General features: G+C 40.6%; 2 protein-coding genes across 2 annotated transcripts; both read left to right on the top strand.

Annotated features, from left to right (window-relative positions):
* Positions 1-3,155: 3,155 nt before the first annotated feature.
* On the top strand, positions 3,156-25,970 carry LOC122121415 (major urinary protein 20-like). The gene is given in 8 exon segments (XM_042695640.1): positions 3,156-3,331; positions 3,691-3,761; positions 3,763-3,826; positions 4,632-4,704; positions 5,339-5,429; positions 24,534-24,685; positions 24,825-24,873; positions 25,767-25,970. Coding segments are annotated over 7 exon segments (567 nt in total). The 5' UTR covers positions 3,156-3,238; the 3' UTR covers positions 24,848-24,873; positions 25,767-25,970.
* On the top strand, positions 9,591-14,711 carry LOC122121427 (allergen Fel d 4-like). The gene is made up of 7 exons (XM_042695648.1): positions 9,591-9,755; positions 10,114-10,250; positions 11,097-11,170; positions 12,858-12,959; positions 13,267-13,368; positions 13,535-13,579; positions 14,451-14,711. Exons 1-6 carry the CDS (start codon positions 9,663-9,665, stop codon positions 13,555-13,557), a joined length of 531 nt encoding a protein of 176 aa, XP_042551582.1. The 5' UTR covers positions 9,591-9,662; the 3' UTR covers positions 13,558-13,579; positions 14,451-14,711.
* Positions 25,971-27,403: the final 1,433 nt, after the last annotated feature.

Raw genomic sequence — 27,403 nt, 5'->3', positions numbered from 1 at the left:
TTTCTATTAGAAATACATATGTACATATATATATTTAAATGCAAAAGCAAAGTGTTAGTTAAGGAAATTCTATTATAAAGCAAAGGACCTCTCTGTGTTGACTGTTAGTCCATCTTTGGTTCTGGCTAGCTAGCTAGCTGGATTATATCACAGTGCTCAGGTGTTTCTGATGTTTGATTTTGTTCACTTATTGTTCACAGGCTATTCTGGGAATGCTTAAGCCAACCACCATATAAGATGGTAGACTTGAAATGGAATGAGTGAGACAGCCAGAGTGGAATACAGTTAGACCAGGCCTTAACAGATAAGATCATCCAAAATACAGGCTTCACGTCTAGTTTTGTATTCTACCCTCTTCTCCTGTGGCCAAGTAATATAAAAATGAGTTACTACCTGGTTATAATAGACATACTTACAAAGGGACTTTCTATAAATTTCCTTCTTTTTGTTACAAGACTCATGCTTTAAAAATAGCATTAGTTCTTGATAGGAAATGTTCTCATTACCTTACTCATATAAATGTAACCGTCTGTACAGTTTCTTAACAATAAAAATAGCATTAGTGTACAAGAATTTCAAAGATGAAGCTACTGATCAAGTATGCAGTAGGAATATATGTGTGCCTATAGAAGGAAGTTAGCTTTCTCACAGGGAATAAGAACAGGAGTAGAAACTTACAATCTGGCCTTTACAAACAGAGTCAAGAATGGAGGGTGAATGGCATCAAGAGAATCTGCACAGCAAGAGTAGCCAACCCTCCTATCAGCCTCACATTCCAAAAAGAGCCAGATTCAGTTTGATAATATGGTGGATTACAGGCAGCCAGCATTCTTGGAGAAAATCATTTTGTGGGATTAAAGTACACAGTATTTCACCATTTGTCAAACCCAGTATTTCCAACTCGGGAAACCCACAGCCACTTGGGATATCTGAAGTTCCATATGTTTCAAAATAGAACTGCTTAAAATTGGTTGACCACAAGTGGGAATGATCACACAAGAGTAGAGTGACTTTTAAATTTCAAAAATATAATTTTAAAAATGAAGCTAAGCACAATTTTGCCTATTTGCTTGAAACAAAGAAAACTACCTGTATGACGGGGTACTTGACTCAATACTATAAAAGTATCATGGATTATTTTGTACAGAAAATGTAGAAATAGTTGAGTCAAACTATCTTTGGGCTGAAACAGTAATTTACTCTAAGTGACTAGGCTGAATTGTGTGTGTGTGTGTGTGTGCATGAGCATGCACACACACACACACATTTACTTCTGGCCTTTTGCTGGTTAATTGGCTTGCTTGCCAGGCTGGCATCTCACTCAGCCTACTGAGTAGCATGGACTATTGGCAAGAGCCACTGGTGCACACATGGATTAGTATCTATGGTACCAGATGAAGAGAGCAACTTGGTCATATGTGCCTCCTGCCACAAAATTTAGCTGTCAGAAAGAAATTGAAATTGGGGAGAACAGCTTCTTATTACTGCAATTTGTTTGGTTATACACAGTAGTCTTTGACATGGAATACTACTTGGTAAATAGCTTAGTATATTTCTTACCTAAAAGAAACGTAATCATGTAAAGAAGCCAAAACAAACAGTTTCACAGACAGAAAGTCACAGTTCCTACTTTGTGCCCCCTTCCCCCAGCCTCTTCTTTCTAGTTTGGGCAAGTCCATTGCACAAAACAGGAGGAGTGAACCTGTAGCTTTTAATAACACAACACAGAATGCTCTTCACAACATTCCTCTACCTAGAGTGGTGTTTCCCCTTTGCACACCCTCCCTAATGTTCAGGGCCTTCCCTAAGTCTCACCTTGTTGGGGAACCATCTCTGATCTCATTGGCTCTGTGCATGCTAGACCTCTCACTGAAGGTCTGGTGCTCATCCTCTCACTGAATCCCTGCAGCAATCAATTACCAGGCAGAAGTGGGGTTGGTCAGAGAGGAGAGATGAAGGCTCAGAAAAAGCTCACATCTGTTCGATTTCAAAGCAGGAGAGATGCAAATGAAACCCACGTCAGCACAGCTGCTTAGTGATGCTCTGATGCACTTCGCTGCTGTTGCTTCAGTGACTGTTCTATAGTTTGGTACCATTCAGCAGAGTTGGAATAGAAAGTATCTGAATAGATCATCCACTTCTCCAACTTCATTGAAGGTATTTTAAGGAGGGATTGACATTTTGTTCTTCTCTTTTGTTATGGGCCCATAATGCAGAGTTACACATAGAGACTAAATACTTGTACTTTTCTTGTAGGGAGAAGAAAGACTGCAGTAGTTAGGATTAGTGGAAAAGGGAAAGTAAAATATACTGAGTTAAGAATTGGTGGTTCATACCTGTAATCCTACCAGTTCAGGAGGCTGAGATCTGAGAACCATGAGTAAAAGCCATCCTGGGCAATAAAAGCTGTGAGACTCTTATCTCCAAATAAACACCAAAAAGCCAGAAGTGAAGCTGTAGCTTAAGTAATAGAATGCCAGCTTTAAGCAAAATAAAACTTAGGCATAGCTCCTAGGTCCAGACCTAAACCCCAGGACTGGCACAAACATATGTACAAGCACCCCCTCCCACAAACACTCCATACACACTCACACACGAAGTATGAAATAGAAGACACCTATTTTAGAGACATTATATTCCAGCCCTATTTTAATGCTTTGTGTTAGTTGCCAAGTCACTTCTTTGATAGAAATAGATTCTTTGTTCCCGAGATTTCTAAAAATTGAGTCATTTAATTATTACACATTTCATTTCCCAGTTAATCTTTAGTCCTATTACCTTGGCTTTCTAATTCCAAGCCAGGACCAATGCTAAATGCTTCCAAGTGGTCACTCTTTAGTGTACTCACTATTTTTCTTAGGAATGTGTTTTCTTAGTTTTGTTTTTGTATTGTTTGTGGTTATTGGCGTTAGTGGAGTTTGAACTCAGGGCTTTGTGCATTCCACTACTTGAGTCCCATTTCCCAACCTGAGAATGTGTTTTGATAGCTGTGAGGTAACTAACTAAATAAATCTAAAAGAGATGAATTGCCAAGCTTCAAATGGCAGCAGCAATCCTTGGCTTCATGCTAGTGAATGGAATAATTATTTCATGGAAGGGGAGGAGGGAAAGTGGAAAATTGTACTTTAAAACTGGACTCAAGATATATATATATAAAGACCAAGGAGCTTTGAAGTAGAACCACTGTCAGGGAAAGACTCTGGTGCTTGTGGAGGACACAGTTTAATCCACTACAAAGATGAAGCTGCTGCTCCTATATCTGGGACTGACCTTAGTCTGTGCCAACAATGAAGGAGAAATGAAAGTTGCAAAGAACTTTGATCCATCAAAAGTAGAGTCATGGAGTACCTCAACTTCTGATTTTGCTGGGGGAAGGGAAAGTCTTGGGGAAATCTGAAGCCAGGTAAATCCTTTGAGGGCTTAGAAATTCTTTAACATTTGACAAAAGGAGTAGTTTCAGACCTTCAACTAAGAGCAGTTGGACCATACTGAAATGTGACAATGCTTGGGGCAGCCACTCTTGATGGAGGGACAGCAGAAAGGAGTGTAAGTGCTGTGCCAATGGACCCAAAAGCTAATTCCAACTGCAAATCACCTTGTAAGTTCTGGTCCACTGATGAGAGCCAAGGAGAAAAGTGTCCATATGCTAATGCTTCTCTTTTCTCAATCAGCTTACTTATTTAATTGCAGATTACAGGGCAGTGGTTTACCATTCTCCTAGGCTCTGACCAAAAGGAAAACATAGAAGAAAATGGTAGCATGAGTTTTTGTGGAATATATTGATCTCTTGAAGAACTCTTCCCTGTTCTTTAAATTCCATACCATGTAAGTATGGCCTTTTTTGTTTGGGAAAGGGAAAACAGAAACCTGGATTTTGTCTTTGACCTCTACATACACAACTATACATGGAAATAAGTAGAGGCACACACATGTACATACAAATACTTGGATACACATGGACAGAGGTGGTGGTGTGCTGGTACATGCTGAACCTGTATCCAAGTCATGTGATACTGAACCAGGACTTGATGGGTCTGGGACTTTGCAAGAATTAAGAGTTGGTTATAAGAACAAATTTATTAGGAATGGGAGAAGGAAGAGATATAAACAGTTGAACAATATTAGTGTGACAATATAGCATGTCTTACTAGTTGTTGATCAAGGAGATGCATCCCTTTCCATATTGATTTTCTGCCTTATGAGTTTGTGGGAGTACCAAGTAAGGTGACATTTATAAAGTATAATTTAAGAGGCCAGCATATGGTGAACACTCAGCTAATGCGCTAAACAAGTGGCTGTGGTATAGTAGCAGTGAGACAAAGCAATAGGAAAAGTTTGTTTTAGTCATTCTTAAAATATCAAATTGAAACTGAGGTTCAAGCAGTAGTTAGCTTTGAGTACAAATGCTTAAGGACAGTGCCTAGGCCTTAAGTTCAAGATCAAGGACTGGCATAAGTGAGGCAGGGAAAGAGAGACAGACAGACAGACAGACAGACAGACAGAAGAAGTAGTATAAATAAAACCTATTTGGTATATGTAAAATAGAAGTGGAATCAGAAACTCAAATTATGGTTAGAGTAGAGGCTGGGAAGGCAGCTTCAATCATGTATTAACTCATTCTGTTTTACAGTGTAAATGAACAGTGTACTGAATTCTTTGTAACTTGTGATAAGAAAGAGAAGGATGGTGTATATACTGTTCAGTGTAAGTATACAAAAAGTCTTTCTAAATTGTATATCTAAGAGTATGGGATTTATTAAAGTGCGTTATTTTTTAGGACCTTGACCAATTATTATTACTTATTTTCCTAATATGAGGAGCCCATTCTATTTGCCACATTCTGAATTCAGGGAACATGTGAGCAAAAGTCAATACCTAACACGTAACCCCGTCAGATAAAGAGGGCAATGTGGTCAAAAGTACTGCCTGCGACAAAAATTAGTTGGCAGGAAAAAAAAAGTTGAGGTAAGTTGGGTAGGATAATTTCTCATTTGTTGAAATCTGTTCGATCACTCCTGATGGCTGTAGCCTCGTGTATGTAATGCCATTGTCCCCAGAGAGACCATGCCACCTACAAAATACTGAGGGACATGGATAGATCTCAAAGAGGGTGACGGAGGGGAAGTTGCTGCTGGGGACAAGTACTCTGCTCACCAGTGATCACTTTAGGTAGAAATGTTTTATGAAGCCCAAGGAAATACAAACAGAAGGCATTAGATGTTTTCATCATATTTCTTTCAGAATATGAATTTGCTTTGGTGTGTGCTGGGCAGAGAAATAGTTTCCATTATTCTCATGTAATTAAGAAATTCTGAGCTCTATTCTGATTTCTCCACAGATGATGGGCACAATGTGTATAGTATAGCTGATGTGGAATATGATGAATATGTTATAATTCTTCTCAAGAATGAGAAAAATTTCCAATTAGCTGAACTCTATGGTAAAGTATTTGCATGATGATACTTATCTGGGGATGGAAAAGTGGGGAAATAAAGGAATCCTAGATATTAAATTGTCTTCCCAATGATCTCCAGTAATTTCTCCCCCACTGAAGGCAGATGCTTACCTTTGGTCCTCTGTGATGGGAAGATTATAAACTCTCTTAGCATGTTAGAAAGATACTCTAATGATGTAAAATTCTGCCTGAATACCCAGCTGTTGCCACTCTCTTAGATCCTTGCTTCTTTACCCATCTCCATGACCAATATGTAAGACATGCTGGTTACTGTACTTCTGTTTCCAGGCCGACAACCAGATGTGGGAACAGAAATTAAGGAAAAGTTTATGAATTTTTGTGAAAAACATGGAATTGTTGAAGGAAACATACTGGACCTGACGAAAGTTGGTAAGCCTATCTACCTTGCTTTTTTTTCCCTGAATTTTATGTCACAAAAAGGGAAAATTCTAGGGAAGGTGATCTGTCTCCTTTGTTGCAAGCTGGAGGGTCATCTGGTTTCTCTCAAAGAAATACAAAAGAGTGGGTATCTAAATGTGTTCTTTTCTACCTCAACAGATCGTTGTCTGCAAGTCCGAAGTGACAAAGTAGCCTAAGCCTCCAGGTTGGTGATTCCTAGGCTGAGGGTAGATTGGGACCAGGGCCTTCCACAAGCATATAGGGTTGTTGCCAAAGATTCCAATGAAAATAATTTGCTAAGGAGGCTTATGTGGAGAGTTTAATTTGGATTTGGGTATCCTGGATTCAGGACCCAGTCTTGCCAGGAGTTTGAGACCAAATGACTTCAGAACCTACAAAATGAGAAGAAAAGTGCTATTTCCCTTACAGTTTTGCTGTGTGGATATAACATAGATGAAAAGAGGCCAGTGATTGATAATTTGCTAAGAATAACTAAGATTTAAAATCTATAAGGAAAAGGAATAGGAGTGAATATGAAACTCTAGTGCATTCACATCAGTGTTTGTGGTCAATCTACAAGACATAGAGGCCATCTCCTGATCCCACTATGATTACCCTGTCTTCCTTGGAACTCTGCATGCCTTCGACTTCTCATCAGGGAAGGTCTGCCCCCACCCAATTGTCCTCCAATATGGAGAACAGATTCTGAGTTACTTTATCCAGCTCTATTTCAGACTTTCTGTGAGACTTTATTCAGGTAACGTTTGTAAAAGTTTCAGCAGCTTTTATGAAATAAGCATTTAATAAAATTAAGTGGATTTTGCCATTAGTTATTAATATATGAAAGTTCTTCAAAACTTCTCATGCTAAAGATGGCAGAAACAAGCCTCTGATCCTTCATTACTTTCAATTTTTTATAGAATCAGTTGGGGGAAGCTTAAGACCACATGAGCAATAGAAATAATTCATTTACTTGGTACCCTGTGATCCCCTATTCTGGTAAATAATACAAGTTAGAGGGCCAGGGAATTCTATTTCTTCACCATTTGCCACTGTAATAGAATTTCTGTTTTCTTCAATTCAATTAATGGAATGCTTAGTAAGTTTCCATATTCTGCTTGTTTAGTGCTGAGTGAACACTTCATTACTTGGGTTCCAGGTTCACCCCTTCTCATCTCCAGGGATCTTCTGAAAAGTTATATGACCTGAGTTCCAACACACACAAAGATTTCATCTCTGCATCTGCATCTTCAAGATCTTCCCTAATCACCTAGAATGACTTAATCCATCAAGAATCAAGGTTTTCTCTAAATTTCTCTTTGCCATATCCAGGACAACTCTACTTGAATAAGTTCTCCCTCTTCATGTTCAATAAATATTAGCAGTCACGTGACTTGTCTTTGTGTCTGGGACAATGTGGAGCTGAGAGTGAATGAATGAGGGGAAACACCAGGCCTCGTTATCCATAATCCTCCTCCAGTGTCTTAGAATCTACATCAAGTTTCAAGAATCTCCTCCAGTAATCCTCTGCTCTCCTGTTTCCATATATTCCACTTGCCCTCATATTTGTCCGCTTTTTGTGACCCAATAAGACAGAAAGTATGTAAGACTTGTTCCTAACATCTCTACCCTTGAAACTTTTTTTTGGCATATGTGAGTCAGTTGTGGGACTTGAACTCAGAGCCTGGGCACTGTCCCTTTGCTTTTATGCTCAAGAGTAGTGCTCTGCCACATTGAGCCACAGCTCCATATCTGGTATTCCTTTGGCTAATTGGCGGTAAGGGTCTCATGGGTTTTCCTGCCTGGGCTGTCTTCGAACTATGATCCTCTGCTCTTAGTCTCCTGAGTAGTTAGGATTACACACGTGAGCCATAAGTGCCCAGCTTTCTTGAATCTTTTTCTCAATTGGACACTGACAGACAGATACAATGGAAGTTGATGCCAGCATGACAAAGTATATGACGTGTTCATGCTAAGAAAGCAAGAATGAAAGAAAGAAAGGCTCAGTAATTATAGGTATAAAAGATAATTCAGCTGGGCACCGGTAGCTCATGCCTGTAATCCTAGCTACTAAGAGTCTAAGATCAGAGGATCATGGTTCAAAGCCAGCCTAGGCAGGAAAGTCTGTGAGACTCTTATCTCCAATAAACCAACAGAAAACCAGAAGTAGTGCTGTGGCTCAAGTGGTAGAGCACTTGTCTTGAGCTGAAGAGCTCAGGGACAGTGCCCAGGCCTAGAGTTCAAGCCCCATGACCACACACAAAAAAGAGATAATTCAGAAGATTAGCTAGGGATTTGAAGTTTGTATATTTTGCTGCTCCTCCAATTCAAAAGTCTAAATCAAGTACAGGCAGTTAAATATAACTGAATCAAGAATGTGATCTAAATTTCTCCAAGCAAGCCTGACCCTTCAGAAGCTCACACCCACCCAATAGGCATAACCCCCCTCCCTCACCCCAAGCAGGATCAGTGCTCACCAGTCTGTGGAGAACTTGACAGCCCAATGGCCAAACTTGGGATAGTTTGCCCAGTGTGAGTTAGCCTGGGACAAGTGCTTGTCACCCAACATGCATGAGCCAGCCAATCCTGGGCAAAGAGCCCACCAATCTGGAGTTGCAGCCCCCCAGTCTATGAAAAGTAAGTGCCAGCGCAGGACTTAGAAGGTGCCAGCCTAGGATACAAGTGAGGACAATCTCTTGCACCGCTCTGTGGGAGCATATCCCTCTGAGGCCCGTGCCTGTCCCAATCTAGGACGCAGGGACAAACTCCTGGGACCCTTAGCAATAGCAAAATATTAGTTAAGGAAATTCTATTATAAGGCAAAGGACTTCTCTGTGTTGACTGATTATTAGTTCAGGATTGGCTCTGTCTAGCTACCTAGTTAGATTATATCACAGTGCTCAGGTGTTTTTAATGCTTCGAGTTGTTCACTTAATGTTCACAGGCTATTCTGGAAATGCTTAAGCCAATCACCATAAAAGATTGTAGATCTGAAATGAAGTCAGACAGCCAGTGTGGAGTACAGTTAGATCAGGCCTTAATAGATGAGATCATACAAAATAGAGGCTTCAAGTCTAGACTTTAGTTTTGTGTTCTACCCTCTACACCTGTGTCCAAGTATATAAAAATGAGTCACTACCTCATTATAATAGACATACCTACAAAGAGATTTTTTTAAATAAATCTCATTCCTATTGTTAGAAAACTCCATAGTACTTAAAAATAGCATTAGTAGACAAAATTCCAAAGGTGAAGTTATTGAGCAGGCATATAGTGGGTATCCATGTGAACAGGATAGATCTACACCTTTAGAAGATGGTTAATCTTCTCACAGGGAATCAATCAGGAGGAGAAACTGCAGAGTTAGGAATGGTGGTGGAATGAGATCAAGAGAATCTACACAGCAAGAGTAGTCAACCCTCCTATCAGCCTCACATTCCAAGAAGAGTCAGATTCAGTTTGAAAATAGGCCAGATTATAGCATGCCAGCATTCTTGGAGAAAATCAGTTGGTGGGAATAAGGTAGTACACAGCCTTGTCACCATTTGCCAAACTCAGTATGTGTTTTGATAATTATAAGGTCACTGCAAAAGAGACAAATGCCCAAGTTTCAAAGGGCAGCAAGTTTAATGACTTGGTTTAATGACTGTGAATGCGTAATTATTTCTTGGGGGAGGAGGAGGGAAAGTAGAAACTTGTAGTTTAAAACTGGACTCAAGTATATAAAGACCAAGGAGCTTTGAAGTAGAACCACGGTCAGGGAAAGACTCTGGTGCTTGTGGGAGACACAGTTTAATCCACTACAAAGATGAAGCTGTTGCTCCTATGTCTGGGGCTGACCCTGGTCTGTACCTACAGTGAAGGAGAAATGGAAGTTGTGAAGAACTTTGAACCATCAAAGGTAGAGTCATGGAGAACCTCAAATCTGACTATACTGGGGGAAGGAGAAGCCTTGGGGAAATCTGAAGCCAGGTAAATCCTTTGAGGGCTCAGAAATGCTTTAACATTTGACAAAAGGAGTGGTTTCAGACCTTCAACTAAGAGCAGTTGGACCATAGTGAAATGTGACCATGCTTGGGGCAGCCTCTCTTGCTGGACGGGCAGCAGAAAAGGGCCTACTTTGCTGTGTCAATGGACCTGAGACTTAATTCCAACTGCAAATCACATTGTAAGGCCAGGCCCACAGGCTAAAGCCACAGAGAAAAATGCCCACGTGATATTGCTTCTCTTGCCTCAATCGTCCTCCTTACCTATTGCAGATTATAGGGGAGTGGTTTACCATCCTCATAGCCACCGGCCAAAAGGAGAGGATAGAAGAAAATGGTACCTTGAGAATTTTTCTGGAGTATATTGACGTCTTAAAGAACGCTTCCTTGTTGTTTAAATTCCATAGACTGTAAGTGCGGCCTCTTTTTGTTTGAGAAAGGGAGAACAAGACCTGGCTTTTGTCTTGGACTTCTACATACACAAAAGCACACACACAAGTAGAGGCACACCCATGTACATACAAACACATGGACACGCGTGGACACACCACAGGCAGTGGTGTAGCTGTCCATGCTTTGCCTGTATCTCAACCAGAGTCCCTCATCTGACATTGACTCAGGACCTGATGGGCTCTGCAGGAATCAAGAGTTGGTTACAGGAATAGATTCAGTAGGAGTGGGAGAAGCAAAGGGTAGACACAGTTGAATCTCATTACTGTGACAGTATAGCATAAGTTAAGAGCAAGGAATGTGCAATGGGAATCTCTTATCAGTAGTTAACCAAGAAGATGCATCCCTTTCCACATTGATTTTCTGGAGGAAAAAGGTAAAGTAATGATTCTACTCCATGAGTTTTTGAGCAAGGCATGTGACATCTATAAAGCCAGCAAATGGTGAAAAGTCAGCTAATGAGCTAGACGAGTGGCCGTGGTATAGTAAGAGTTGGAAATAACGGCAGGAAAAGGTTGTTTTAGTCATCTGTGAAGTATGAAATTGAAGCTGAGGTTCAAGTAATCTTTAGCCTTGAGTACAAATGCTCAAGGACAGTCCCAGGCCACGAATTCAAGACAAAGGACTAACATGAGCAGGGCTGGTGGAGAGAAACAGACCAACAGTGAGACAGAAACAGAGATACAGACAGAAACAAGTAGTATCAATAAACCCATTTGGTGATTGTGAAATGTGTTCATAATGAAAGTGGAGTCAGAAACTCAAGTTATGATTGAAGTGAGGCATGAACTCATTCTGTTTTACAGTGACAATGGACAGTGTCTCGAAGTGAGTACAGCTTGTAATAAAACAGACCAGGATGGCATATATACTGCTTCTTGTAAGTATACAAAAATCTTTCTAAATTATATTTCTAGCTGCAAGGGATTTATTAAATTCCATTATCTTGGGGAGGAAAGGGATGGTAGGGGAAAAATAAAGGAGGGTGTAACAATGCTCAATAGGAAATAGGACTCAGTATCTTGCTCATATAACTGTAACTCCTCTGTACAGGATCTTTAGAATAAAAAAATATATTAAGAACAAAAAAAGTTACAAATTTGGCAGAAAATATCCATTAAACAAAACTATTTTCACTTGCCATTTATCTTTTTTGATCAGAGTAATTTGGACACTAGCTCACAAATAAAGAAATTATAAAATCATGTTATAAAAATCAAAAATCATTTTACAAAATCATTTATAAAAATAATTCTACTTTTGCTGGGCGCTGGTGGCTCACGCCTGTAATCCTAGCTACTCAGGAGGCTGAGATCTGAGGATTGCGGTTCAAAGCCAGCCCGGGCAGGAGAGACCGTGAGACTCCTATCTCCAATAAACCACCAGAAAACCGGAAGTGGTGCTGTAGCTCAAGTGGTAGAGCGCTCGCCTTGAGCTGAAGAGCTGAGGGACAGCGCCCAGGCCCAGAGTTCAAGCCCCACAACCGACAAAAAAAAAACAAAAAACAAAAAATAATTCTACTTTTTTGAGAAAATGATTTACTCAAATCATAACTAGTGCTAAGTACAAGTATGTAGTTGAGCACATATTTTCAGTGTTGAATAATTACACATTTTGTTTTGGTGTTTGAGACAATGTCTTGCTGTGTAACTCAGATTGGCCTCTAAGTCTTATTCCTATACCTACAATTATTTCCCTATTGCTAAGATTATGTCAAATATCACCATACTCAGCTATAAATGGATTTTTTGTATCAGGACAAATACTTGGGGAGAAAAACAGCTATTAAGTAAGGATGTATATGAGATTATAATGAAGATATTATATCCATTTATTTGGTGTTCAAATTAAAGTTGGGTGGGAGAAAAATGAGGGAAGGGGTAACAATGTTCACCAAGAAATGTGCTCATTACCTTGTGTATGTAACTATAACCCCATTTTACATCACCTTGACAATAAAATTAAATTATAAAAAAAACAAAAAATTTCCATTATGTTTAGGCCCGTAATCAATTAATATCACTCATTTTCCTAATACATGGAGCCTATTCTAATCCATTCTGAAGTTAGGGAATATGCCTGGCACATACTCACATCAAGTAAAAGAGGGCGACTTGGCTCAATGTATTCCCTGCAACAAAAATTAGCTGGCAGAATGAAAAAAAGGCAAAGCAAATCGGGTAGGGTAGTTTCTCATTTATTGAAATGTTTGATAACTCTGAATGGCCAATGCCATAGCATGTTCTGCAGTATGGAGCCTCATGTTTGTGATGAGAACACAGAGGCATGTCACCCACAGAAATGCTGAAGGACATGGACAGATCTCAAAGAGGGTGATGGAGGAGAAGTTGCTGTTGGGGACAAGTACTCTGCTCACTAGTGATCACTGCAGTTAGAAATTCCTATGAAGCCCAAGGATATGCAAATAGAAGGCATGAGATATTCTCACCCCATTTCTTTCAGAATATGCATTGACTTTTGGGTTTGCATGGGAAGAGGACAGGTAAATAGTTTCCATTACTCACATGTAATTTGGAATTTCTGGCTTTGTTCTGCTTTCTCCACAGATGATGGAGAAAATCTGGTTAGTATAGCTGACGTAAAATATGATGAATACCTTATCATTCTTATGAAGAATAAGAACAATTTCCAAGTCATTCTACTCTATGGTAATGGATTTGTATGATGATACTTTTCTCGGGATGGGAAGAAAAGAATCCTTTATATAAAATGGTTTTCCCAATGATCTCTGGGCCATCGTTCCCCCCCTCGTAAGGAAAGATGTTTACATTTGGTCCTTCCGCAGACTCAGTGATGAAAAAATTATAAAATCTCCCATCCTGTCAGCAAGATACCCTACTAATGTCAAATTCTGCCTGAGTGCCCAGTGGTTGCCATCCTCCTAGATCCCTGCTTCTAAATTCATCTTCAGGACCAATTCCCAAGACACTCAGGTTACTGACACTCTTTTTCCAGGCCGACAACCAGATGTGAGAAAACAAATTAAGAAAAAGTTTATGGAGTTTTCTGACAGACATGGAATTGTTAAGGGAAACATAATTGACATGACAAAAGTTGGTAAGTGTGGCTATCTAGCTTTTCTCTCTCTGAATTTTACGTCACAAAAGGGGAACACTGAAGGGAAGCTGATCTATCTCCTTTGTTGCAAGCTGGAGAGTCTTCTAGTTTCTCTCAAAGAAATATCAAGGCTCTGGCATCTAAATGTGTTCTTTTTCTGCCACAGAAGATCCTTGCCTTCAGGCTTGAAGTGATGAAGAGTAAGCTCCAGGTTGGTAATTAGTGGGTGAGGGTGGATTACAACCAGGCCTTCCATAAGAATATGGCGTTGTTGCCAAAGATCCCAATGAAATAACTTAATAAGGGAGTATGCATGGAGAATTTACTCTGGACTTGGGAACCATGGATTCAGGACCCAGTTTTGCGAGGAGCTTGAGAGAAAATGACTTCAGCAACTAAAAAATGAAGAAAAAATGCTCTTTACCTTACAATTTTGCTGTGTGGATAACACAGATGAAAAGAGGTCAGTGATTGAAAATGGATAGGAAATACTGAGATTTAAAATCTGGAATGGGAAAAGGAATTTTAGGAGTGATATCAAACTCTCATCCATTCACATCAGTGTTTGTGGCCCATCTAAAAGATGAGGAGGCATCTCCTGATCCACTATGATTACCATGTCTTCCTTTGAGCTCTGCGTGCCCTCCCTTGACTTCTCATCAGAGGATGTCTGCCCCTAACTGATTGTCCTGCAGTATGGAGAACAGATCCTGAGTTAGTTTATCCAGCTGTACTGCAGACTTAGTGTCAGACTTTATTCACATAACTTATGTGAAAATTTCAGCAACTTCTATGAAATAAGCATTTAATAACTAACAATGGATTTTGCCATTGGTCAGTAATAATAGTCATTACTTTGCATTTTTCATAGAAACAGTTGGGGGAAGCTTAAGACCACATAAGCAATAGAAATAAGTCATTTACTCAGTGCCCTGTGTTCCCCTATCCCAGTAAATACACAAGTTACAATTCCAGGGAGTTCTATTACTGCACCATTGGCCGCTGTAATAGAATTTCCGTTTGTCCACCATTCACTTCAAGGAATGCTTAGGCAGTTTCCATGTTCTCCTCTGCTTCTTTAGTGCTGAGTGAACACAGCATTGCTTGGGTTCCAGCTTCATCCATTTGTCATCTCAAGGCATCTTCTGAAAAGCTCTGTGATCTGAGTTCCATCACACACACAGACATCATCTTTGGATCTTCAAGATCTTCCTCCCTGATCACCTAGGACAACTTAACCCATCACAAATCAAGGTTTTCCCTGCATTTCTCTTGGCCATGTCCACGACAAGTCTTCCAGAATAAGTTCTGACTCTACCTGTTCAATAAATGATCAGCCTGCAGTACAGGACTTGTCTTTGTGTCTGGAAGAATGTGGAGCTGAGAGTGAATGAATGAGGGCGGACACCAGGTCTCTGTACCCATAATCCTCCTCCAGTGTCTTAGAATCTGCATCAAGTTTCAAGACTCTCATCCAGTAATCCTCAATTATCCTGTATCCGTTAATCCCACTTGCTCATTGATGTGCCTATTTTTTCTGACACAATAGGACATAAAGCATGTTAGACTTGCTCCATACCCTCTCTACCCTTGAATCATTTTTTCTGTGTGATAGTTAGCTGTGAGGCTTGAACTCAGAGCCTGAGCACTCTCCCTGAGCTTTTATGTTCAAGAATAGCTCTATCACTTTGAGCAAAAACTCTACTTCTGGTTTTCTGTTGGCTAACTGAAGGTAAAAGTCTCATGTATTTTCCTGCATGGGCTGGTTTTGAACCATGAACCTGTCCTCTCAACCTCCTGAGTAGCTAGTATTACAGGTGTAAGCCACCAGTACCCATGCTCCTTGAATCTTTTTCTCAATGGGGCATTGAAAGACAGATATATTGAGATTGTCACCAGGCTGTCAAAGTGTAAGACGTATCTCACACAAAAAAAAAAGAGAAAGAAAGACAGAAAGGAAGGAAGGAAGGAAGGAAGAAGGAAGGAAGGAAGGAAAGGCTTAACCAGTATAGGCATGAAGGTTAATTAAGAAGATTATCTCGGAGTTTGAAGCTCTGTATAGTTTGTGTTCCTCCATTTCAACAGCCTAAATCAGGTTCAGGCAGCTTATTACTCCTGAGTCAAGAATATGATCTGGTCCTCAACATAAGGACAATTCTGTGAAAATATTACAGAAAGGGATAAAGGAAACCCTAGACCTTGTAGGCATGGGACCAAACTTCCTCACTAAAGATCCAGAATCACAACAAATGAAGGAAAGCCTGGATACAGGAGAGTCCAGCAAACTGAAGAGTTTCTGAAAAGCAAAGGACAAGATATGTAGCAAGATATATAGAAATCCTACAGAATGGGAGAAAATCTTCACTAGAGATGCATCAGACAAGGACCTCATATCCAAAATAGACTTAGAGCTCACAAAATTAAACCCCCAAAAGGTTAATTGTCAAGAACTCAACAACCCAATCAATACATGGGCTAAAGACTTAAAAAGAGACTTCTCAGAGGAAGAAAAAAAGAATGGCCCATTGACACATGAAGAAGTGTTTAAGATCTTGGCCATGAAAGAAATGCAAATTAAAACAGCATTGAGATTCCACCTCACTTCAGGGAGAATGGCCATCATCAGGAAAACTAACAATAACAAATGCTAGCGGGGATGTGGCCCAAAGGGAACTCCATTTCACTGTTGGTGGGTCTGTAAACTCTTTCAACTCTGAAAATGTGTATGGAGTTTCCTCAAAAGTGTAAACATAGCACTTCCCTATGACTCAGCAATCACCCTCCTGGGCATATATCCACTTGACCACAAACCAGGCCACAGTAAAGCCACCACCACAATCATGATCATTGTTTACCATCATTGTTTACCATAGCCAAGATATGTAGTCAACCTAACTGCCCCTCAGTGCACAAATGGATCAAGAAAATGTAGTATATATACATAAAAGAATTCTACTCATGAATCAGAAAGAAAGGTATTATACCATTCATAAGGAAATGGAAAGCCATGGGAAAAATTATACTGAGTGAAGTAAGCCAAAGAAACATAGGCTGCATGGTTTCCCTTCTTTGTGATTACTAGAATGTGATTATAAATCTACAAATAAACCCAATCTATAATAAGAGACAAAAATTATACATGGACATGATAAATTAAACAGGACTCTGAACACTCACACAGTGAGACCAGAGGAGGACTTTCTTAGGAGGATCACAAAGGCTCAATTTATGATCACATAAAATGATGCTTATTGAAATGAACTCCAAGAAATGGAAACAAAGGTTTTTGTTTATTGTACTGTTTGAGGTCCTTTTTTGTTTCACTTTTTCCTCCTTGTCATTGTTTATTATTTCTGTACCTTTATCTTATAGGTAAGTTTATCTAATTTGGAGAGGGAAAAAGGAAACAGAAATGATCCGACAAAAGGGAACTAATTCAGCGGTTATACTCCCTCGATACTATAGTGAAAATGAGCTATACAACTTGGGGTGACAAGGGTCAGAAAGGAACAAACTGAGAGACAGGGGGTGAACAGTTTAAACAGAAATGTACTCAATACCTGATTTATATAACTGCAAACTCTTTGTCCATCACCTTTATAATAAAAATTAAAAAGAAGTAAAAAATAAAAATAACAAAGCTGGGTGCTGGTGGCTCAGTTCTATAATCCTAGCCACTCAGGAGACTGATTTCTGAGAATCACAGTTTGAAGCCAGCTGGGACAGAAAACTTCGCAAAACACTTATTTTCAATAAACTAGTCAGAAGAAGCAGGAAGTGACTCTGTGGCTCAAGTGGTAGAGTGCTATCCTTGAGCAAAAGAAGCTTCAAATCAGCATGTAGACCCTGAGTTCATGGGCCAGCAAAACACATAAATACCAGAAAAGGGGCTGGAGGCATGACTCAAGTAGTAAAGCATTTGCCTAGGTTATAGGAGACTCACCCTGATACAGTTCAACTCCGGGTGGCCAGTAGGTGGCAACGCTGCCCATTCCTGCATCTGCCTATTCTACATGAGTCTTCCTCTTTGCCTCCTTCTATGAACTCCACTGGTGTTCTGAACTACTGATGGGAAATGTAATGATGGATTCTCCCTCTCTCACCCACACATAAGCTGAACAGATCCACACATCCACAGTTGTAGGGATGCTGGAGAGTTTTCTGAATCAGGTTCTCCCAGTGTGAAGGCCATGTGAACACACAGGAGAAGGTGTCCATCTACAATCCAAGGAGAGAGATCTCAGAAGATCTCAGACTTCCAGTGCTGTGAAATTTAAACCGCTGACAGCAGAGCTTTTGTGAGGGCAACCCTAGCTAATGAACAAAGCCCCTTTCCAGTCCCTCTGCTGTCCACGCTCCAGCAACACAGGTTTCCTTTTGGTCCTTGAACTTTCTATAGACATGCTTGCTGCTAGCTTCTGCATTATCTCCTCTTCCTTCTTCTTGGAAGGCCCTTTGCTTATCACCTGATTGTTTCATAATCTTCCTTCTCCTTTCAGTCTCTCCCACTTTTATTTATTCTACTAAAATTTATTTAGTCCTGGCTGTTTGCCTAGTCAAAAATAAAAATAAACACCCCAAATCCTGAGCATGCATCAGTGAACAGGCATTGTTCCTGTCCTCAGAGGGCTGACAGATTTTCCTAGTTGGGATCTTCTATTTGCATTCTATCCTATAACATTTGCTTGGTGGCAATGCATTTATTTGACTTGTTGTAAGGTTCCTGTTAGACTTCTCTTGGCTGTTGGGGCAAATGTATTGCTTCAAGAGCAAGTGAAAAGATGACTGGTGGTTGTGAACAGAGGCAGAATGAGGCTGGTTGAACTCAAGCTTTCTCTTGGAATGCTGTGGCCACTGCCATTGCTGCTGTGGGTAGTAAAATGTTTGTCTTTTTCCTGCTAAATGACTTGGGGTCTTTAATACCCTTGTGGTTCTTTATACCGGGCCTGGGCACTCTGGAATCACCAGCTGATTCCTAATAAAGGTGTTTTGGAGCAATCTCATTAAAAAAATCTGCTCAATGTGACCAGCAGCAGCAAAACGCAAGAGCTAGCCTTCAGGCAAGAACAGGCCAACAAATGACAGTAACATTTCAGTTATATAATGAATTGTTTAGGGAATGATTAAAGGGTTAGAAACAAAATGTACTTTCATTAACCAAAACAGGTCTTGGTAGCACTGCTGCCTATCTGCCATCCTTTGAAGAAAACACCAGAAGCATCCATTTGTTGTTGAAAGGGGAAATAGTTCAATGCCCACATGGTTTCATGCAGCTTTTCTCAATGTGGGTGTTGTAGACATGTTGAGAGACCAAAAATAAGTTTAGTAGTAATTCCAGGCAAAACTAAAACATTTGTCATATGTTACTAGAAAGTAAGTGTTAGATCTTGCACCAAGGCAAGATAACAGTAAGAAAAGGGATCAGGCTGCCCTGACCAGTCCAGGAATTTGGGCAGTCTCTCCCCCCCAACTCTGTCGGACAAGACATATTCAGCATTCCTGTGGTTAGGCCCACTTATCCAATCAATGATGTATGATTTAACCTATCCCGTAACCGCTAAACTAGAAAGTGCCTGCCCTTACTGGAAATGATCATACTCCTAACTAATGAGCTTGAGACATCCTTCCCCCTGCTACACACTCAATAAAAACCCTGCTGGACAAGGGGTCGGGGCTCACAACTCTGACCCACTGCGTCAGTGACGATTGTGACTCCAAGCTTGCAAATAAACGACTCTTTTGCTGTTTGCACTGGTCGTGGTCTCTGGGGGTCGCACCGGGGTCTCGAGATCGAGTCTAACAAGATCCTTCCATCTTTGGGGACCACCTCCGCTTCAGAGGTGCTTTATTGTCTCAGTATCCTGGAGGCCAGATGTCAGTAGTGTTCTCCAAAAGGTGTTCCCTCTGTCCCATTTCAGAACCAGTCTTCTCATTTTTATCATACTGTACTGAGGCCCAGAGAAAGGAAGGAATTTGCTAAGTCACAGACAAGACAAGGAGAGGGTAAATAATATTTACTGGGAACATATTACATTTCAGTAATGTCAAACTCCTCCCTCCCTCCCTCCTTTCCCTCCCTCCCTCCCTCCCTCCCTTCGTTCCTTCCTTCCTCCTTTCCCTCCCTCCCTCCCTCCCTCCCTCCCTTCCTTCCTTCCTTCCTTGTGCAGGTACTGGATTTGAACTCAGAGCCTAGTATTCTCACTTAGTGTTTTTTTGCACAAGGACAGCTCTCTAACATTTGAGCCATACCTCTTCTTATGGCTATTTGATGGTCAATGAAAGATAAAAGATTCTCACAGACTTTTCTGCCTGGGCTGGCTATGAATGGTGATCCTCAGATCTCAGACTCCTGAATAGCTGGGATTATGTGTGTGAGCCACCAGTGCCCACCTTTCCAAATTATCTTTGCAACAAGTGTTTGTGGAAACTTAGGTTCTCAGATGTTGTTATAGGGTGTGAGCAGTTGTATCCAGGTTTTTTTAATTCAAAGCCAATGATCTCTTCACTAATACTTTTCCAATGTATGGGTCTCTAAAGAATCTAGTGTTTTTAAAATTGGTAGCAAACTACGGAAATAGAAAGGAGATGACTTGGTGTCCTTTGATGTAAGATTAGAATTCTATCTAATAAGCTGTCAGGGGGTTCAGCTCACTTTCCTAGCAAGTGTGGCTATGTTTAACTTATTATTCACTGCAAAATTCATGAGATGTGAAATTAGAGATCAATTTTTTAAAACTTGAGAATGTGAAAATTATTTTTGCCCAGTAGATATGTGATTTCTGTCCAATTGAAGGGTTAACGCCATTTTTGAGGCAGTGACTATTTGTTGCTTGTTTAAACTATTGAAAGGTTAAAACCTAAGATAAGCAAATCCTGTGAGCAAACCTAGATCACCAATTATCTCAGCTAGCAGAGCAACACGTGGTGGTAATCCAAACACCTGGTTGTTTGCCTTTATAAGCCCTGCAAATCTTTAGCTGGGGGCTCTCCTCCTAGGCTCCACTGTGTCGGAGTGCAGGAAGAGGCCCAAGCTGCAGCCCGTCTAAATAAAACCGTGCTTTTGCATTTCGGGATGTCTGACACTCAGTGTTCTTCTTGGTGGGGGTCCTGCGACTTGGGCACTACGAAATCAAGAGAACACAATCTACAGGGGACTCTAAGCGCTCACACACAAACAGACTAATGGAGGAAACCTTAAGACAGGAACCCAAAGGTCGAACTGGAGTTACACCTTTAACATCACATTTAAAGTACTATTTGTCAAAACAAATTCCAGGAAACAGAAACATGGATTTCTCCTTGTTATTATTATTATTGGTGGTGGTGTTTGTTTTTTGTTTGGATTTTTTTTCTTTTCAGGGGGAACAGGAGAGTGAAAGAAAGGGAAGAAGAAAGGTTGAACAAATGCAATGGAACTATTCAGCATGCATTATGTGGGAAATGAACTATATAATTTGTGGGCAGGGATGAGAGGAGGAGATTAGAGGAGAGCGAAGACATTGTCCAAAGAAGAAATATACAGAAGAAATATACGCATTACTTGACTTACGAAATAGTAACTCCTCTGTAGAACATATTAGTAATTACAATCAAATTATGTTTTAAAAGGAAAAAAAGGAAAGAAAAACTTCATAACTCAAGAACAAAACAGAATGAACACAAATATTGTGAAATTATTGCCCTTATGGCTGTCACTAGAAAAAAAGATGTCCCATAAAACTACTCAGTTTTTCAAAGCCCCACGAACTTGGACTAATGACAAATTTTGAAGTAATCCACAAAGGAAGGGGGCCCACAGGGGAGCAGGCCAGCAGAGATGTACATTGCATAGGAAGACAAAGCACAGAGAAAGGGAAGAGGGAGAGCAGGCCAGATCTTCAGGCAAGTAGACTTTCCATTAACCTGTTTTGTTACTGTACCATTACCATGGAGACAATGGGTCTGAGATGGTCTCACAATCGAAGTGCCTTGGGACACAAGTTTTGTTTTGTTTTCAGTATCCCTCCTGGCCATAGATTTTCAAAACCCAAGCACTTTCTGTTCTCAGGCTCAATTAGTCATCTAGGGCCATTGTGTCTCATATGGTGGAAGACATTTCAGACTAATGAGGACGGCAAAGAGGTTCTTCTGCCACTTCTCTCCCTCTCTATATGGGAAGAGTACTAAAACACTTTCTGGAGAGTAGGATGGGATGCCAAACAAACAGATGTACTGCTTGGATTCACCCTTCCAGAAGAGACTCGGTACCTGGTGGGAGTAGCTGGCTGGAAGGCACAACTGTTAACTCGTTCACGTTTGCTTCAACTTGTGAGCTGAGCTACTACTCCTTTCAGGAGGCCACCCCACTTACTCTGTGACTGAGGAAGACTTTTTCCTAAGCAGTCTTCTGCTAAGACTTTTATCTTATTAGCTTATTAGCTTCCCCTCCTAACTCTGCTTCCTCCATACACCTTTCCCAAGTTATTCCCCATTGAACTCTTTGTGCTCCTCAGTCCCTGCTTTCAGAGGACCCATCTGATCCAGGTGGAGTTTGGTAGCTCCAAGCCTCCTTCTGCCACTGATGGAAGCAGATGTTTTAGAACTGGTTTTGAGCTGGTTCTTGGAGATAAGGGACCAGGAATATTTCCATCCTGGCAGGAGAACCGAACAAGCTTGTTTCTTGTTTTCTTCTGAACACTGAATATTGGCATAATGTAATGAGACTTGAAAATTTCCACTTGCATTCTCAATGAATGATTTGATTTCAAGAGTGTGATTAGGGACAAGGTGAATTAGTCTATTTCCAATAAGCCAGTTAGTTTTTGTCAGGCTATCTGATTAAAAGTGGACTTTTAGCTGGGTTGTTAAGTACTCCATAAGTCTCTTTACATATTGGCCAGTCGATTCTCAACATCTTGGTATGGACTATTACTCACCCTCCCTTCTAATCACTTATAAGATGCTGCATATGTGTAGCTGGGTGCACAAATCTTAGTAGAGTTGGTTTACAGACACTTGCTTTGAGGCCATGAATGGAAAAGAAATGTTGTGCATTTTGAAGGATTTTCTTATTCCTTATTAGAAAAGCAGTGATTCCTAAATCAACCATCAAATATCAATGTGTCAGAAGAGATGATTTGTCACTCTTTAATTATCAGACTCTTACAGCTACACCCATAGTGCACCATTTTTTAAATTTTTATTTTTTGTAAGATGCTGTGCAGAGGAATTATAGTTGCATGAATAAGGTAATGAGTATGTTTCCTGTCAAGCATTGTTACCCCCTCCTTTGTTTTTCTCCTACCATCCCTTCCCTCCTCCACCTTCCTTCCCCACTCCCCCCACCCCAAAATTGTAAAGTTCATTTCCAACATAGTGTCTTGTAAGTCTTATTGTTGCAATGGGTTATCCTGTGTCCTTAGTTCAGCATTGCCCCATTTTTTTTAAAGAAATCTTCAGACAGTGTCTTTAGTAGCAATTCCCAGGTAGACACTTCCCAAAGTCTACAGCACTGCTCGCCCTTCTATGGCACCATCCTCCATCGGCCATGACCTCTGGAGTAGACTAATAAGAGGAGGGGCTCTGGGATTTGATAGTCTAGGTCCAAGTTTGAGTTCTCTCACTTATTGGCAGTGTGACCTTGGTATGATTACTTAACCTTTTTGAGTCTTCCTCCATACCACTGTAAAAACAGGATAATATTACATACCATGTAGAGCTATTATGAAGATTGAATGAAATAAATCTGTCAAGCACATCCATTTCTTACATTCTGTATTCTGAGCATTTAAATATTACTTTTTATGTCTGACCCAGGGTAGACGAGATTTGTGCTAAGATAAAGCATGTTCCATTGTATATATTTTCATAGACCTGGCCAGATCCTAGGTCTAGAGCTTCCTCTACAAACCTGACTTTGAACAAGATTTTGTTAGATTACCAGATTGTTTTTTGTCAAAGTTTAAAGGCCTCAGATGTAAATTAGCTGATGCAATTTGACTTTCAATATAGTAGTTTGGATTCTGGTGTCAATTCTATATCCCTTTTTCGGAAATCTGGAATGACTTTTTCTATAATCTTCAAACCTTTTTAAGTGGTAAATTTCAAAATCTACACATTTATGGTATACCATATGATTATATATAATCTAGCCTTGGAATAAATATTGACAAGAATCAGGCCCATACTCAATTGGGTCCATGGCAAAGATTAGAAGACTTGCTCTGCAGAGTAGTGGAAGGTGACAAGGTGTTCATGTAATTCATCTGCTACTATTATACCAACTGAGACTTGTCAGAGTGCCAACCCTTCCAGTCAAAAGGAAGGAGTTCACTTTCCTGGCTCATAGGCTAGCAGAAAAACAAAAAGTCTCCTCTTTTTCATTGCCAGATGCACAAAAGTCTTTTACTTCCCAGAAACAACTCTTCTATTTCCCTGTCAACCAGAGGAGGAGAGAGTCAGAGTTTACCAAATCTTGCTTATTTTCCATCCACTCCTTGTGCTCCTTAGATAAAGCTCTGCTCATCTGTTCTGGATCACAGATTAGATGGTCAGTGATTAATTGCAAGAAATCTTATTTTCCCATTCCTTCTTTTCCATCTTTTCTTCATAACCATTGTCTCATATTTTCCTATAACTTTTAAGAGTTTCTCCTCTTTATAGATTGTTTTCAAGAATCACTCATTCTGACCAGGGGCTTCTGAAGAGCAGATCTCTCACCTTCTTTTTTTTTTTTTTGGCGGGGGGGTCTGGTTGTGGGCCTGAACTCTGGGCCTGGATGCTGTCCCTCAGCTCTTCAGTTCAAGGCTAGTGCTCTACCACTTGAGCCACGGTGCCACTTCTGGCTTTTTTCTTTTTGCTTATGTGGTGCTGAGGAATCGAACCCAGGGCCTCAGGCATGCAAGGCAAGCGCTCTACCACTGAGCCACTTTCCCAGCCCCCCAGTACAGTATTTCTTGTCATGATACTTATCTGGGAGTGGGAAGGGAGGGGAAAGAAAAGGGAATCTTAGATATAAAATGGTCTTCCCAATTATCTCTGGGCCATCTCTCCCCTACTGATGACATTTGTTTACCTTTGGTCTTCCCCCAGGATCAGTAATGAAAAGATTATAAAATCCCTCTTAAAGTCAGAAAAATGTCCTACTGATGTCAAAATCTGCCTGAGTTCCCAGATCCCTGCTTCTTCATTCATCTCTATGCCAACAACATTCTGGTTACTGTCACTCTATTTCCAGGCCGACAACCAGATGTGAGAGCAGAAATTAAGGAAAAATTTGCGGAAGTTTGTGAAAAACACGGAGTTGCTGAGGAAAATATAGTGGACCTGACAAAAGATGGTAAGTTTGGCTACCTCACTTTTCTCTCCTTGAAGGGAAAATTCTAGGGAAGATGATCTGTCTCCTTTGGAGAGACATTAGTTTCTCTCAAAGAAATATAAAGGAGGTGGTATCTAAACGTGTTCCTTTTCTGCCACAGAAGATCCTTGTCTTCAGGTCTGAAATGACGAAGAGGCCTAAGGTTCCAGGTTGGTGATTACTGTAGTTAGAGTAGGTCGGGACCAGGGCCTTCCATAAGCATTATGGGGTTGTCGCCAAAGATTCCAACAAAAATCATTTGATAAGGAGGCTTCTGTGAAGAGCTTTACTTTGGATTCAGAGCAATGACTTCTGTAACTTAAAAAAATGAAGAAAAATGTGCTCTTTACCTTATAGTTTTGCTGTGTGGATATCACACAGATTAAAAGAGGTCAGTGATTGAGAATGTCCTAAGAATCACTAAGACTTAAAATCTGGAATGGAAAGGAATAGTAGGAGTGAATCTAAACCTCGAGTGCATTCACATCTGTATGTGTGACCCACCTTCCACGCTGCGGCGGCCCTCTTCCAACCCCACTATGATTACCCTGTCTTCCTTGGAGCTCTGCATGCCCTCGACTTCCCATCAGGGGATGTCTGCCCCCACCCGACTGTCCTCCAATATGGAGAACAGATTCTGAGTTACTTCATCCAGCTCTACTGCAGACTTACTGTGAGACTTTATTCAGATAATGTATGTGAAAGTTTCAGCAACTTCTATGAAGTAAGCATTTAATAAAATTAACAATGGATTTTGCCATTAGTCATTAATAATAGTCATTACTTCCCATTTTTTATAGAATCAGTTGGGGGAAGCTTAAGACCACATGAGCAATAGCATTAAGTCATTTACTCAGTACCCTGGGTTCCCCTATCCCAGTAAATAACAAAAATTACAATGCCAAGGATTTCTATTTCTTCACCATCTCCTCCTGTAATGGAATTTCTGTTTGTCCTCAATTCAGTTCAAGGATTGCTTAGTAAGTTGCTATGTTCTGCTTGTTTAGAGCTGAGTGAACACTTCATTACTTAGGTTCCAACTTCATCCCTTTCTCATGTCCAGGGATCTTCTGAAAAGCTCTGTGACCTGAGTTCCAAGAAATAAACAGATTTCATCCATGCATCTTCAAGATCTTCTTCCCTAATCACCTAGAGTGACATAATCCATCCAGAATCAAGGTTTTCTCTGCATTTCTCTTGGCCATGTCCATGGCAACTCTACTGAATAAGTTCTGCGTCTACCTGTTCAATAAATGATCAGCCTGCAGTCAAGGACTTGTCTTTGTGTCTGGAAGAATGTGGAGCTGAGAGTGAATGAATGAGGGGGAACACCAGGTCTCTGTACCCATAATCCTCCTCCAGTGTCAAGAATCTCCTGCAGTAATCCTGTGCTATCCTAAATCCATAAATCCCACTTGTTCTTTGATTTGACTCGGTTTTTTTCCTGACTTGTTCTATGCCCAGTATGGAGCCTGGGGCAGTGAGTTTGTATAAATAAAACTAGGATATTCTTTCTCCTGTCCTGAGAGATGTTCTCTGATGGCAAAAGCTCAGTGTCCCACTATGTCCTCATGTAACTCTTTAGTCTCTCCAACATGAAGATTTCACTGCAGATTTCTTCAGTCTTAGTCTCTTAGTCTCTTCAAAATCTAGTCTGAAGGGTCTGTGGGAAAATTTGACATAGGCCTTGAATTTTGGCTAGCATAATGGAAGTATTATGGTATTAAAAGGAATCACTGATATTTTAATCAGAGTGTTGTCTTGAGTCTGTGTTTCACTCACTTTGCTTGACAAGCAGCCTGGGAAGTGAAGTTGGAAAGCATTGCTATGGATGATTTCCCCAAATAATGCAAAGTTCCATGTTGTCTGGGATTCATTCCAGTGAGATCACATGGCAACTTCATAGTGTATGTGAGAGGAGAGGAGGGAGGGAGGGAGGAAGGGAGGGAGGGAGAGAGAGAGAGGGAGGGAGGGAAGGAGGAAGGGAGAGAGAAGGTACTGGGATTGAACTCAGGGCCTCAAGCTTTTGCTTAGTGTTTCACTTAAGGCTGGTGCTCTACCACCTGAACCACACTTCCACTCCCAGCTTTTTGCTGGCTAAGTGGAGATAAGAGTCTCAAGGAATTTTCTGCCTTGAACTTAGATCTTCAGATCTTAGCCTCCTGATGGATTACAAGCCGAAGCCACCAGATGACTAGCCAATAACAACTTTAGAGTGCTCAGAAAGAACTAATCTCTAAGAATAAGAGTCTATTTACTATAAATTTACAGAGGAAAAGAAAATCCTCTGCCCCTCAGCCCTCACTATATTTGCTCTTATTTCTGTGCTCCTCCTCAAGTCACAAGCGTCTCTAAGGACTCCATTTCCTTCCTACATTATGGCGATGCTCCAGTACTGAGGTGGCCCTCCTTCATCATAATAGAAGAGCGCTCTGGAGGGTAGGGGTCTGTGATGGGCCTATCTTCTGGTCTTCACATGTGGAGCCACTGAAAAATCTACTGCCCAGCACTACACCGGGATGACACAAACAGTCCTAACGTTATAGAAATGTGGGAGGGAATGCTTTAAACTCCAAACAAGAATGCTTCTTGATAAGAATATTTTTGTCAGCAATTTCATAGGTCATTTGGTAAGAGCAGAAGGAAAGAAATGCTACACAATGGTGACATCTGGTGGTTACCACCTTAACCAAGTGACTG

Source organism: Dipodomys spectabilis, unplaced genomic scaffold (assembly GCF_019054845.1).
Source record: "Dipodomys spectabilis isolate Male_0828 unplaced genomic scaffold, ASM1905484v1 ptg000006l, whole genome shotgun sequence".
In the NCBI taxonomy this organism is placed as follows: Eukaryota; Metazoa; Chordata; class Mammalia; order Rodentia; family Heteromyidae; genus Dipodomys; species Dipodomys spectabilis.
Note: the sequence above shows the minus strand (reverse complement) of the source record. Positions and strands in the feature narration are given on the sequence as shown.